At 35.3% G+C, this 16,156-nt stretch overlaps 1 protein-coding gene across 1 annotated transcript in view; it reads right to left on the bottom strand.

Annotated features, from left to right (window-relative positions):
- Positions 1-1,824: 1,824 nt before the first annotated feature.
- CCDC91 (coiled-coil domain containing 91) overlaps positions 1,825-16,156 on the bottom strand; it is a gene marked incomplete at its 5' end in the record, with an annotated part of 278,933 nt that continues 264,601 nt past the window's right edge. The window contains 1 exon segment of the mRNA NM_001133835.1: positions 1,825-2,921. Coding sequence (NP_001127307.1) covers positions 2,811-2,921 — 111 coding nt within the window. The 3' untranslated portion in view covers positions 1,825-2,810.

Raw genomic sequence — 16,156 nt, 5'->3', positions numbered from 1 at the left:
ACAGGCCAGGCACTATGAAATGCATTGATATAACAAACAAAACAGATGTGGCCTCTCTGCTTAGGAGGAGGCAGACATAAATAAAAACACAAATTATTAATTATAAATAACAATTAAAACATTATTTAATTACTCCATAGGAAAAGTTCAATATATAGTGACTCCGGGAATGGGGATAACTTAAGGGGGAGCAACGTGTTGAGAATGAATGCTTGGGAAGGTGGGGTAAGAAAACAAAACCAGATCGAAGAAAATTCTACCTGCTCTTTCCCTTCTACTTATATATACCAATGATTGGTGAGCAAGTAGCCCGTGGATTATGGGGGACTGGGTGTGCTAAAAATGTGTTTATCAGTTAAATTCAGAGAACAGTTTTAGTTTTGCCTGGCTTAAAAAAAGAGCCCGGCAGTCACAACTGTGGGCTCTCATATATAGTGATAACATCCACTTACTATGATGCTGATGGTGATGCCTACAAGTAAGGAGCCTGTGGATTCAGAACACATTGGCTTTCTGCTTCTTGTTAGCAAAGTCTTTGGAGATACGGCAGAGCTGTTTACTAGTATGTAAACAGAAGACTAGAGGCAGAGTGCTTTGATCCAAGTCTCCTTTTCTCTTGGAGTTTTATAAATATTTTCCAGGTTTATATATACATTTTTATTATGCAGATGTATTACTCTTTTAAATATAGAGAACATTTCCTGATTCCGTTCAGTTTGTCAGATAAAAAAAGAAGTTATAATAATAGATAACTGACTCACTGCAGAATAACACCAATCATAGGGACATTGTTCTGTTTTTGATTTCAAAGCAATCACTGAGTAAGCCTCCTTTGAAATGGAACGTGAGTCAGCATTCAGCAAAGCTGAGTTTAAACCTCTACTCTAGATTCTGAGTGACACAAAGCTTTTAAATAGGGCACTGTTTGTTCATAGTTTTGGGTATCTGCGATTTACTTGGCTTTGTTAGACAATACAGGCTTTGGTTCAGTTATATTTTTAACATTCCTTAAAATAAATCAAAGAGTGTTCCCATTTTGGATGCGGATTGGTATGGTAGAGGAAATGAGGAGCTAACAAGTGCCAAGTATCCAGGGATTACTTGCTGGGATCTGTGCTTGACTGCTTTGGTTAATATTTTTTTTGGTTGCACATAATAGAAACTGGCTCTGGCTAGCTTAAGGGAAAAAAGTAAGTGGTGCTAACATATTGGAAGAATATTCAGGTATCTCACAGAATCCGAGACTCAGGAAAAAAAGGGTTGGGGTCACCTCTAACCTCAGAAATAAGGGTTCATGTCTGTCTCCCTATGGTAAGGAAGCTGAAGTGATCTCACCATAAGACTTTTCATAAGAGGCCCCCTTGGGGTCAGGTCTTCACCTGTGGGTCAGTCAGTCAAGGTTAGAGAGGCAGAATGCTATGGTTTAGCCACTTGTTTGTAGGTACTCACACCTGTATTTTGTGATTAATTGCCAGAGAAAGGGAAATTATTATAAACTGGAGGCTATACCAGCAAGCACTATATGGGGTACTTTACAAGATTAATTTTTTTAATAGCCTGTAAAAATCACTCTTTCTACCTCGCAAATGAGGAAACTGAGACTCAAATTGGTTAGGCAGCTTGTCTAAGGATCTACAATTAAAATTTAGCAGGGCTAGAAGGCCAAGCAGGTCTACAAGGAAGGCTAATCTTGTTCTTAAAATATTTGAGTAGTGTGATAAAACTACCTGGGATAGAAAATTTCAACTTGAGAAAGAAAAATTCTAAAACAAAATAAAATATATTTTTTAAAGAAATTAAAAAAAACAAAAAGTAACAACCAAATAAGTTTGGGAGCTCTTTTTATTACACTGAGAAATCTCAGAAAAGTACAAAGCCCATGAAAGTAGATGCATTTCAGAAAATAAGATAAAACATTTGCATACATACATATTAATGACATTTTAGTTTTGAATTAAAAATATTCATGATTTTGCATTTAAGCATACTGCCTGTGAATTAAGTACATTCTGAAATACTGGGAAAAGATTTCATATATCCTGTACTTGAACCTAAATTCCTATAAATGGCTGAGTTATATTCTCTTTCTAGAGATTAAGTTCACAATTTGATTTGTAGACTAATGGTTTTATTGATTCAAAGTAACTTTAAAGAGCAGAAATAGGAAACAAGCATATATCACACACACCCCTTTAGTTTAAGTGATATATCAGATCAAAGTTGAATTAATGTAATCATCTTTAGTGCTTTTAATTGTATTGTTTGTTTTCAGTAGACCAATGAAAATACATAGATCCAACTGCAGAAGAGGTTAGGTAATGCCGGAATGATTCTCTATCATACTGGTGTTTTATTTCCAATTATACAGGTAAATAAGTGATGTTGAAATCCATGCTATTTCTATCCTCTAGATGAATGTACGGTTACATTCTAGCATCTCATCAGGAGTCATCATGAAACAATCATATATTTACTACTTTCGCAAAATAATATATAATAGACTCCCACAGGCTATAGTTTACTTCATTAATTTTGATAATGTGGCACTTTACAATGGCTTTTGGGTCATCTCATACTCTGTTGCTGCTACTACTACTACTAATAAAATAACAGTAAATGTAAAGAAGAAACCAAAAGAAAATAAATTAGATCACTTGATAGTTCTAAATATTGTTTTGGTTTATCCTTGAACTGGAAATCAATTCTACATGATTTGGAAAGAAAACAAACACATCTTTATAATTCAGAGCGTGTATTTTGAACGTGTAATATGATTTATCCAATGCCAGTGTGGGTTTGTCATGTTCTTTTTATTCAATGTCAACTGGTTCCGTAGCTATTAAAGCACTTAACTGTTTCTGTGCACAGGAGAGGAACAGTTCCAAACTGGACAGGCTTCTTTGGCGGATGACTTGATCGAGCTGTTTAATTTTTTTAAAGAGAGAGAGAAAGAGAACAAAAAATACTGAGTTGAAGGATAAAGAATATTATGTCTCTGAAGCCCACTAGAAAAAACTTTCCAGATGAGACAATTTAGGAAATCAAATAGTACTTTAAACTGAATGACAGTAAAGTCACTCTTTCTGGCCTAAATCATCTAAGATGAGACGATAATCATTATAGTTTTATAACTGATGTTGTTACTCAGTTATTAGAGAAATATCACACATTTGATCAGAATTATTTCAGAAAACATAAAATAGTATCAAAATGCCAGTTCTTAGTGTATATACGCAACCAAACATCCACAAATACATTACAGATACAAGTAACAAAATAAATACATAGTACAGAAACACAGCATAATCACATCATGCACAGGGTTTAGTGGAACAAATAATAAGGGAGGAGATAAACAATTTGCTGAAATTAGAGAAAGTTTTGGGGAAAAGTATGCTTTAAAAAACATTTGAGGCCAGGTGCGGAGGCTCACACCTGTAATCCCAGCACTTTGGGAGGCTGAGGTGGGCGAATCATTTGAGGTCAGGAGTTTGAGACCAGCCTGGCCAACATGGTGAAACACCATCTCTACTAAATATATAAAAAATCAGCTGCACATGGTGGTGCACACCTGTAATCTCAGCTACTTAGGAGGTTGAGGCAAAAGAATTTCTTGAATCCAGGAGACAGAGGTTGCAGTGAGCCAAGATTGTGCCACTGCACTCCAGCCTGGGTGACAGAGTTAGACTCTGTTTTAAAAAAATAAAACAACACACAAAATATTTGATATTGTTGAAACTTTTTTTGTTCTTGTCCCTCGGCTAAGGTAGAGATGTTTTATTAGGATGTTTTAATATTTCAATAGCAAACTCATATGGTAAACGAAACAAGAGGGTTAGTAAGGGAAATCATTTGGATTAAATATAATAAAGAACTCTCTGGATGGTAAAGATTATTGAACATAAGAAGAAAAGCTTCAAACTCTTTGGCCCTAAAAAATTTTCCCATAGGGTAAAAATAACAAAACTAGGCAAACACATTCCCTATAGATTACAGAACAATGGAGGAATTAAAAGACAAATAAATTCCATTTCATAATATACTTGTCATACTTATGTAAAAGTTGACATTCTTCTCACAAGCCCCTGCATCCCCCACAAAGGCAAACTCAAACAATAATTGTCTATTAAATTATACTTCCATAATATACTATACTCAAAATGGCTGAAAAACTGGATGATTAAAATATTGAAATATTCTAAGAATTAAACAAACAGAATCACTATATTTAGCAAAATGCTCCTGTAAAATAATTGAACTATACTGAATCCCTTCAATTCCAATATTCGGAGATTCTATTATATATACCGAAGTAAGATTTCTGCTTATCATTTTTCCTCACAGTTTTTTTTTTCCTTCTTCCTCTACTGGATGACACCTTCAGGTGAATACATACCTTATGCTTATAAGACAATTAAACAAAAGAGATCTTAGAATGTAAGACCCAGGTACGCAGAAATCTTGTCTGTCTTGCTAACTACTTTATCCCTAGCATCTAGAGGGGGTCTGGCACATGTTAGACAAGCAATAAATATTTGCTGAGATTGAGTGAATCAAGATACATAACCCCAATCAAACAAGACAATCTACCGGAAAATGACAGATGTACTTTTAATGCTAAGAACCAAAGCATGCTAACCTAATCGAAAAGATACATGGGAGATTAAAGTCATAGTTTTAAAAGTTTCATTTTAATATATGTAAAACAGATTGAAATCTAAGTATTTTCAGCTTCTAAAATTATTTTGTACTTGGTCTAAATTAAACAGTACAGAAGAATATATCAATACTCAGTTCCAGTCCATCCTCCAGTGATTTCTGTCTACTTTTGGATGTTTTTAAGCATTTAAAGATGGGTTTTTAAAAATATGTGGTCCACATCTTATAATCCTTATAATTCTTAAGTTTGAGAGGGTCCACACAATCACTTTATTCCATTGCCATTACTGGAAGTTTTCCCTATCTCATTTAAAAAAATTGCTTAACTGTATTTCATAATTTATTTAGCTACGTTCCCATTGACAGACATGTAAGTTTATTCTAACTTTTTTCTTGTTTTTCAAGCAATAAAATTTACAACCTGAGTGCACACCCTTCAAAAGATGTTCAAGGTACTGAAATCTGTCACATCTGCATATTGTAAATTGTGATACATATTGCCAGATTTCTTTCCAGAGAGTATACTAAGTTATCAGTCCCAACTGCAGTGTTATGAGAGGATCAGTGTCTCTTGTTTTTTTTTTTCCTTTTGAACAGTTGCATAGTTTTCATTTTATAGTTATAATATATGTAACAGATATTTTAATATTCTAAAGCATTATATTCACAGACATTAAGATTGTTCACAATATTTGGCTATTATAATTAAGGCTGTAATGAACATCCTTCAACACAGACCTCTGTATACACGTGCTAGTATAGCTTGTGGAAATTGTATGAGCCAAAGAATATGTAGTTTGCAATGCTACCTCCAATTATAAATCAGCTTTCCATATAGGCAGGAACCTGTCTTTAGGCTCTCCATCCTGTTCCCTTGGACAATTCACCTATCTCTACACAAATGTAATGCTATTTTAATTACTACAGCTTTATAATAAATCTTAATATATCATATATTGCCAATATGAAATATTTCAGAAGAATATAAATTAGTGGGCATTTGTAAGAAAACTGAGTTTAAGAAGGAAGTGACCAGACTACAGATAGTCTCATAACTCTTTTATCATAGGCACAAAATATAAGCCGAACTCAGCAGTATATTATTTTGAGACATGTAAGTAGGCAAAAACCCATTTATTTTTAAGGTAAGTAAACAATGCAATAAAAACTGAACTGAGGATAGCTGTATTCGGAGGATGAAGTCTGGCAGGATGAGATACGTAATTCAGTTTGGAGGTGGCTTCATGGGTGTTTGTTTTACTATTATGCTTCATAACTTGTGTACATATAACATATGTGCTAGATTTAACAATTCAAAATCTTTCGCAAATCACCCAGAACAATCAGGAGATACATTAAAAACAAATATGACTTAATATCTTAGAATTTTTAGAAGCTAGATAAATGAGAAACTTTTCTCCTTTTGAGGGAATATAGTACAATTTCACAATGTGTAACAAGCATTCAACCTCTGTTGCTAAGTAACAATAATCTGAATTTGTGCATTCAAAATGAGTATTTCTGTAATTTTTTAAGAGGATATATATAAGGACAAAAAAAGTTTGATACATTTCTGTTTAAACACACCACACGCTTCTCTTGCTTGTGTTAGATGTCACCATGGAATTACTGACTATAAGATGGTAGGCATGAACGTTTTGGTTTTAGGCAGCTACCAAAGCTCACTTCACATCTTTACCACTCCCTCCTCAGAACACTCTGAAAGTAAGAATCCTTTAAATAAACAGGAGCACAATACTTTAAGAAGCAACAAGGCGATACTGATACTGTATGAAGAGGAAAACAGAGATTGGGCCATCACAAAGCTGAGCTTCCACTTTTGTGGGTCCTTCTTGGGCATGGTACATAGATCATGGCTGTGGGATGGAACACATACAATCTTTCTCTTATAAAGATGTTGAATTCCTCTCTTTGAAGCAAATACATCAAACTGATGTTCTTGGCAAATTCCTGAATTTCAACAGTTACTGTTTCATTAGGCATGACCTTATTATCCTTTATTGAGGCAAGAAGAATTTTGGCAAAATATTCACCTTTTCTGCTCCTTAAGGCATGGGACTTAGTTCTGTATTTGTGGCTTTCATTTCAAAGTGAATCAAAGATTTGTATTCTGTGACATAGTAACGAAAAATATTATGTCCAGAGTAGTGGTGGCAAATATTTTTTTGATACGGGGTTTAAAATCTCTTCATAATAGTGTAGCTCTAACTGATTTGTTTTCTCTTCCATTTTCTGTTGCTTTAATTTCTATTCAGCTCTTACAGATACCTGAAAAAATCTGGAAATTCTGAAGTTTCTGAAATAGACACCTAGGCTTCAGTTTGCTGGTATAACTGCTGAAAGCCTTTTAGAAGCATACTACTTTTTAAAATTTTTAATTTTATTAAGCTTGTGGGGGGAAATAGCATGTCTTCTTAATAATTTCATGTATTAGATTTACCCTTCCATGAGTGTTTCATGCCATGGCAAAAGTAAAAGAAAAATAAAACATCTCTTGACCTTAGCTTTTTATTTGCCAGTCATTAAAATGCAATATGATGGTGAATTTACACTGGTCTAAAGTGCAACATTCAAAGTCAATTACAAACACATCTGGCTTATTTTATTTGGACTGTTTATTAAGAAGACTATTCACATCCAAAAAGATATGATTCATTGTTTTGAAATATATATATGTGTGTGTGTGTATGTGTGTGTGTGTGTCAAATACACGTAGTACTAATTGCACTTTCAATGTTTTGAGCTTCTACCAACAAAATACACCAAGAAATGTGAACATGTTACATCTACCTTTATCAATGTTGCTTTTCTAACTTACACTCCTACATATTTTAAATTAATGCTTAAAAATGATTTCATTTTTCCAAAAAGCTAGGATGGATATCCAGCAAATCCACTCATGGGTAAAGTGACTAGAGAAGACCACTTAGAGAAGGTGGTAATAAAGAGACTTAAAAAAAGACAAGAAGGCAGCTATCTAAAAACATAGGGAAAGAAATTCTCAAGGTAGCTGAAAACACAAGGAAAAAACGCCAAAAGGGGGGTGCAGACTTGGTTTGATGGAGAACTGGTAAGAAATCCATTAAGATTGGAGCAAAATTAGCAAGGAGGAGACTGGTAGGGGAGGAGATCAGAGAAGTAGATGGAGGCCGGAGCATAAAGGGCCCTAAAGGTTTGCAGTTTGATGGGAAGACATGGGAGAGTTTTCAGCAGGAGTATGACCATGCTTTGTGTTTGAAAAATATCATACAAATTATTACGTGGAAAACAGACTGTAGCGGGACAAGAGTGGAAGAAGAAAAGCCACCTAGGTGACTTTCAGTCTGGAAAAGATATAAATTTGACCAGAATATTGGCAGTGGAGGCTTAAGAACAGTTCAGGTTTAGGATTTTAAGACAAGACCAACTTGAGTTGCTGATGGATTGGAAGTATAGATGAAAGGAAAAGAGAAATAAAAGGCGATTCTTTGAATAATAGTGTCCTATCCTGAGATATGATAGGCTGGAGCTGGAGTGAGTTGGCCAGAGGAAAACTGTTTTGTTTCAGACATGATAAATTTGTCTAATCCTATCAGACATGTTGGAGATATCAGATATAGGGGTCTGCAGTTCAGGGGAGATATCAGGCCTTGAAATAAAAACGTGGACGTCATCTGCATATAGAAGGCATTTAAAGCACAGATAAAAATATTTAGGGAATGAATGTGGATAAAAGAGAAAAGGTTACAGCACTCAGTCCTGGGACACTCAGGGATGTCCAAGGAAGATAATACAGTCATGGGTTCTTAGTTTTTGTTTCTGATTGGGCCAGTAAAGTCCCTTCCTCATCGCTCTTTTCTGCTTATCACTAGAAACAGAAACTAAAAACCATGGCTTCAAGCTGCTAAAAGCCTAAAGCAAAATAAAACAGAACAAAAACAACAAAATAAGGTGGGTTGCAAAAGCTTGCTAGCACATGATCTTGTAAGAGAACAGTGGGGTATTCAGTTCAACAGATAATTATTGTAATGGGTTGAATTGTGTCCCCCAGAAAGATATGTTCAAGTCCTACCCCCACACTTGTGAATGTGAGCTTATTTGGAAATAGGGTTTTTGCTGATGTAATTAAGATGTAAACTGAGATGGGCTCTTACTGGATTAGGGTAGGCCTTAAATCCAATCACTAATGTCTTTATAAGAAGAGAAACAGAGACACAGATACAAAGGAGAAGTCTATGTGAAGATGGAGGCCAAATCACTAGAAGCTAAGACAGTGGCACGAAACAGACTTTTCCTTAGAGCCTTCGAGAGCATGGCCCTGCTGACATCTTGATTTGGGGCTTGTGGCCCACAGAATTGTGAGAAAATAAATTTATCTTGTTTCAAACCCCTCAGTTTGTTGTAAATTGCCACAGTAGCCCTAGGAAACAAACAGTTATTTTCCAGATTGTTAAGGTCCTCATATATCAGAGTAGTGTTTCTTACAACGTGTTCCACAAAATGCCATTTCTGTACAGCATGTGTCCTGCTTATTAAAAATAAAAAAATACCTTTAAGTCAAGTAAGTTTGGGAAATGAAGGATTAAAAATGTTCACTTTCTATGAACTTCTCAGAATCACTGAAAGAGACTCTGAACCAATTTCAGGATAATAGTTTTATATAAAATACATGTTAAGAATAATTCGGACTCTAAAATATTCAACATAATCTGGGCAGTGCTTTGAACTAACGCAGTGCTGGGTGCCTCAACCTTGAACGTCAGAGAATTTATGCCTAACCTCTTCATCAGAACATTCAAAGCCATCATTCGTATTCCATGAAGACTTCAAATCAGAGTTCATGTCTCCTATTCTTTGAGAATACTTCTTGACTTTAGAGTATATTCCACATCTATCTATTTAGACAGTTCAAAAATATCAACATATAAAGAAGCTGTGTAACTTCCCAGCATACACAAGATGAATTACAGATGCTATTTTAGAGCATGAAAAACGGGTATAAAGAGTCTTAAACCCTTTTGGCCGCAACTAAAGAACTATTTTTTTCTTTTGTTTTAAGATGCCTGGTAAGTAAATTCTCTGTTTTGAGTCATCTAAAGTAAGTTCTACATATTTGCATAGTTCTGCCTTTTTACCCCAAACTACCATATAATCCACTGGGAAATGGAAATACTCATTTTTGCTATTCAAGAAATCATCTGGGCAGAATCTACTATAACTTTCCATATGTAAAGTTTAATCAATTTGAAAAGAAAATAATTCTGGTAACAACGGTTTCTGACAATTTCCAAAGAAAATCTAAAAATTTCCAAAACAACTTAAAAAACAAAAGCCATAGATTTAGAATTTTAGAGAAAAGCAAAGGTGGATAATATTGTATAGTAGTTGCACAGAAATCCTATCTTAGGGCTCTGATCCATAAGTTTATATTTACATATTAATAAATATGTTCCACATCCTACTTTATAGAGTTCAATGGTAAATGAACAATTTGTCTCAAATATAAGATGAATTGATTCTGGCAAGGCAGGCTAACTTATCTTAATATGACAGGCCACATAAAGTTTTTTAACCTAATTTGATTACATGCTCCAAAACAATGAAAAACCTTTTTCTATATCATTTTTTCTGTATCATTTTTTCAAGATCATGATATAATAAAAATATTACAATCTGTTGGATAGTCTTTTCTAAATTAAACTAACACAGAGATCCCAAATATATCATTTAGGTTACTGCTCAAGTAACAAACACAACTTCTGCTGTATTTTTATCAATTCAACTTTTATAGATTTTAGCAATCCTATTGTTTCAATCTAAAGAACAATACCTGTCAATTACTATGTATCCTTCCTTTTGTTTTGACCTTTAACAAGTTAAACCTAATCTTAGCAGAAGAGTTAGATGACCTTTAAGTTCTTGTCTTCTTATGCTATCTTTAAATTCTCAAATGATTGATATTTCACCTTATGTGTTTCAATCTACAGAAACAAGCAAGAGAGACTGTCCACAAGTCTTATTCTTGAGTTCTTTGCAAACACATATAGAAACTTACTTTATATTACATGACAAATAATCCTATAATGCTAGATTAAGTCTGACCTTTTCTTGTTTTCTTGTTTTAACTGTTAATACTTGTTGATTGGTAGTACTTGCTTCCTGCTATGCACAGGTGACCTCTTTATGTGCTGTATTAGTTATCTATTGCTGTGCAACAAAGCATCCCAAAACCTAGTGGCTTAAAATGAAAAGCAACAAATATTTATCATCTCACAGTTTCTATGGGTCAAGAAACTGGGCACTGTTACAGGAATGCCTCTGGGTCATGTTCTTTACTGAAGTTGTAATCAGGTTGTAGGCTAGGACTCTAGTCATCTCAAAGTTCAAATGGGGAAGGATCTGCTTCCAAATCCACTCAGTAGCTGTTGAGAGGCCTCAAAACATCCAGCTCCAATCTAGCCCATGTGAGCCACTCCATAAGGCTGCCTAATGAGATGGCAGCTGGTTTCCCCCAAAGTAAGCAATCCAAGAGAATATGAAAGAAAGCAAGAGTGCACCATGGCAGTGAGAGAGCACTCAAGACAGAAGCCACAATCTTTTAATAGCCCAATCTCACTCAGTCCAGCCCAGACTCAAGGGCAGGGGATTAATAAGGACAAAGTACCACTGGAGACATTTACAATATATTATCAAATTTTTATTCTCTTGATAAACTATATGAATGAAGCCACTAAGGCTTAGCGAGGTTATGACTTGCCCAAGTAGCAGGGCTAGGACTGAAATCCAGGTGCATATGACACCCAAATCTATTCTTTAAACCACAATACTACACTGCCTTCTCAGATAAGAACTTCAGTTATGGCTAGAGGCCTTGGCACAATATCTGTTTTGCTGTAAATATGCAGGAGTTTCTTGCATTGCATTACACTAATGCAAAAACGTGTCAAGGTGCCAAAAGCCCTGTAGATGCAGTCATTAAACCATGTAATTATCTTCTCTTAATAAACAGTAGATTCAGAAAGATTTCTTTATAGCAATATACAAATGGTTCCCTGAAAATGCAACAGAAGCATTTAAAAAAACCTGGCACATTAAATACATCATATAAAAAATCATTGCCTTAAAGAATCTGTAACCTCAGTGGCTGTGTATGAAAACAACAGAATGCTTACTACTTTCTTGGTTCATGATGAAATAAAGGAGAAACATGCATAAAGACAATGTGGGGTACAAATCTCACCTCGTGCTACCTGCTAGGCTTGTACAATCTTTGCCTGCTTACTTTCATATTTCCACTACTGATAAAACTGGCTAAGTCACAAGTGAAAGCTGCCTGATTCCCACTAGGAATTCTAATTCCTTGGTATTCAAAATTAAACCAAGGTAACAAAGCATCACTTAATTAAATGAAAGTTACTGTGAACAGACTTTTTTCTCTCTTTTTACATAAAAAGAGCTGCTCTTCCTCATCATTCAGGATTTTACAGTGATGAATCACTGAAGTCTTAAACAAACAAACAAACAAATAATACCATCTATCGGGCACATTTTAAAACAGATTTATCCTACTGAGGGAACCAAGCAGGAAAACGCCCTCCCTGTCGGTACTCTTAAAATCACTGCTGCCTCCCACCTGGATCTAAGAATGTAAGAAAATCCTAACATCCCTACTTCTTGTAAACAAGTAAAGGAGATTTTCTTTCAGTTAAGAAAGCTAAACTGGGATGTTATTGCCTAAAAATGGCAATAGCACCTTCTCAAACAGACTTTGAAAAATAACACTAAACACCTATCCTAAGCCAAAAGAACAAAGCTGGAGGCATCACGCTACCTGACTTCAAACTATACTACAAGGCTACAGTAAGCAAAACAGCATGGCACTGCTACCAAAACAGAAATATAGACCAATGGAACAGAACAGAGCTCTCAGAAATAATGCCACGTATCTACAACCATCTGATCTTTGACAAACCTGATAAAAACAAGAAATGGGGAAACGATTCCCTATTTCATAAATGGTGCTGGGAAAACTGGCTAGCCATATGTAGAAAGCTGAAACTGGATCACTTCCTTACACCTTATACAAAAATTAATTCAAGATGGCTTAAAGACTTAAATGTTAGACCTAAAACCATAAAAACCCTAGAAGAAAACCTAGGCAATACCATTCAGGACATAGGCATGGCAAGGACTTCATGTCTAAAACACCAAAAGCAATGGCAACAAAAGTCAAAATTGACAAATGGGATCTAACTAAACTAAAGAGCTTCTGCACAGCAAAAGAAACTACCACCAGAGTGAACAGGCAACCTACAGAATGGGAGAAAATTTTTGCAATCTACTCATCTGACAAAGGGCTAATATCCAGAATCCACAATGAACTCAAACAAATTTACAAGAAAAAAAAAACAGCCCCATCAAAAAGTGGGCAAAGGATATGAACAGACACTTCTCAAAAGAAGACATTTATGCAGCCAAAAGACACATGAAAAAATGCTCATCATCACTGGCCATCAGAGAAATGCAAATCAAAACCACAATGAGATACCATCTCATACCAGTTAGAATGGCGATCATTAAAAAGTCAGGAAACAACAGGTGCTGGAGAGGATGTGGAGAAATAGGAACACTTTTACACTGTTGGTGGGACTGTAAACAACTAGTTCAACCATTGTGGAAGTCAGTGTGGCGATTCCTCAGGGATCTAGAACTAGAAATACCATTTGACCCAGCCATCCCATTACTGGGTATATACCCAAAGGACTATAAATCATGCTGCTATAAAGACAAATGCACACGTATGTTTATTGTGGCACTATTCACAATAGCAAAGACTTGGAACCAACCTAAATGTCCAACAATGATAGACTGGATTAAGAAAATGTGGCACATATACACCATGGAATATTATGCAGCCATAAAAAATGATGAGTTCATGTCCTTTGTAGGGACATGGATGAAGCTGGAAACCATCATTCTCAGCAAACTATCACAAAGACAAAAAACCAAACACTGCATGTTCTCACTCATAGGTGGGAATTGAACAATGAGAACACATGGACACAGGAAGGGGAACGTCACACACTGGGGCCTGTTGTGGGGTCGGGGGAGAGGGGAGGGATAGCATTAGGAGATATACCTAATGTTAAATGATGAGTTACTGGGTGTAGCACACCAACATGGCACATGTATACATATGTAACTAACCTGCACATTGTGCACATGTACCCTACAACTTAAAAAAAAAACCCTAAAAATAAAAAAAACCCTAAAATAAAAAAACCCTAAAAATAAAAGAAAAAAGAAAAAAATAAAAATAATACTAAACACCTATCAAAAAGAATATATAAGAAGTTAGGGATTACAGCAAGACCTGCCAGTTGCCTCTCTAATATGTACTTTTCTTTATCAATAGAGCTCCCATTTAATTTTAGGAATAATGGGCACACATGCAGGCCATTATTCCCAAGACTTCCTCCCAGCTGGAAATAGCCAAGAAATGAGAGTGGAGTTTTTGGGCGAAATCATCAACAGTGCTCCTTAAAAGTGGGACAGACACTTGTTCTTTTCCCCTTTTGTTCCTTGGATTTTTTTTTCTTCCCCCAATCATCACAAATATCTTTGCTGGAGCTCTGGCAGTCATTTTTGTAGCCTTAATGATGCAAGTCAGTGCTAAGAATAGAAAAAGTACAAAGACAGAATGATTTCTGAATCCTTTTATGACTTTGTTTAGCTTCTGTACTAGCTCTGAACTGTTTACTTCTGAGCTGTTGTTATTTCTAGTTTATGGTACAAGGAGGCAAATATAAATCCTAAGTGATAAAGGTACCAACTTTACACTGTACATATCTGTTACAAAAACAAAAATTTAGTTTTTAGATGATCAGCTTGAGAAGTTGAGAACAAGCTCAAAATACTAAATAAATGACACTAAAATTTATGGAGAAGTTGGAAAATTTAATGTGAAGACTGGAAAACAACCAATGGAACAGAATTTCCTATAATAGCTTAAGAGTCTATGAAGAGTAAAAAAATTGTAATGATCAAGCTATGCTTATTACCTGAACATATATGTATGAAAGAAAATTTGTTTAACTTGCATTGGCAAGTGCCTCCTCTCTTTTTTTTTCCCTTTCTCTGCTATGTAGAGCATCTGCAGTTATAGCTAGAATAGTGAAAAAGAAAAAAACAGCACCTAAAAATGTTAAAAATATATTATGGGGATGAATTTAAAACTACAGCAATGAAATGTTGCCAAAACAACAAATTTAACTCAGGTCCAACTAACGAGCAAAATAACCAGTTAATATCATAATAACAGGATCAAATTCACACATAACAATATTGACCTTAAATGTAAATGGGCTAAATGCTCCATTTAAAACAGACAGACTGGCAAATTGGATAAAGAGTCAAGACCCATCAGTGTGCTGTATTCAGGAGACCCATCTCATGTGCAGAGACACATATAGGCTCAAAATAAAGGGATGGAGGAAGATCTACCAGGCAAATGGAAAACAAAAAAAGGCAGGGGTTGCAATCCTAGTCTCTGATAAAACAGACTTTAAACCAACAAAGATCAAAAGAGACAAAGAAGGCCATTACATAATGGTAAAGGGATCAATTCAACAAGAAGAGCTAACTATCCTAAATATATATGCACCCAATACAGGAGGACCCAGATTCATAAAGCAAGTCCTTAGAGACCTACAAAGAGACTTAGACTCCCATACAAGAATAATGGGAGACTTTAACATCCCACTGTCAACATTAGACAGATCAATGAGACAGAAAGTTAACAAGGATATCCAGGAATTGAATTCAGCTCTGCACCAGGTGGACCTAATAGACATCTACAGAACTCTCCACCCCAAATAAACAGAATATACATTCTTCTCAGCAACACATCACACCTATTCAAACATTGACCACATAGTTGGAAGTAAAGCACTCCTCAGCAAATGTAAAAGAACAGAAATTATAACAAACTGTCTCTCAGATCACAGTGCAATCAAACTAGAACTCAGGATTAAGAAACTCACTCAAAACCGCTCAACTACATGGAAACTGAACAACTTGCTCCTGAATGACTACTGGGTACATAACGAAATGAAGGCAGAAATAAAGATGTTCTTTGAAACCAATGAGAACAAAGACACAACATACCAGAATTTCTGGGACACATTTAAAGCAGTGTGTAGACAGAAATTTATAGCACTAAATGCCCACAAGAGAAAGCAGGAAAGATCTAAAATTGACACCCTAGCATCACAATTAAAAGAACTAGAGAAGCAAGAGCAAACACATTCAAAAGCTAGCAGAAGGCAAGAAATAACTAAGATCAGAGCAGAACTGAAGGAGACAGAGACACAAAAACGCTTCAAAAAAAATCAATGAATCCAGGAGCTGTTTTTTTGAAAAGATCAACAAAACTGATAGACTGCTAGCACGACTAATAAAGAAAAGAGAGAAGAATCAAAGAGATGCAATAAAAAAT

This window comes from Pongo abelii, chromosome 10 (assembly GCF_028885655.2).
Source record: "Pongo abelii isolate AG06213 chromosome 10, NHGRI_mPonAbe1-v2.0_pri, whole genome shotgun sequence".
NCBI classification, from domain to species: Eukaryota; Metazoa; Chordata; class Mammalia; order Primates; family Hominidae; genus Pongo; species Pongo abelii.
This window is presented reverse-complemented; position numbering and strand designations above follow the sequence as displayed.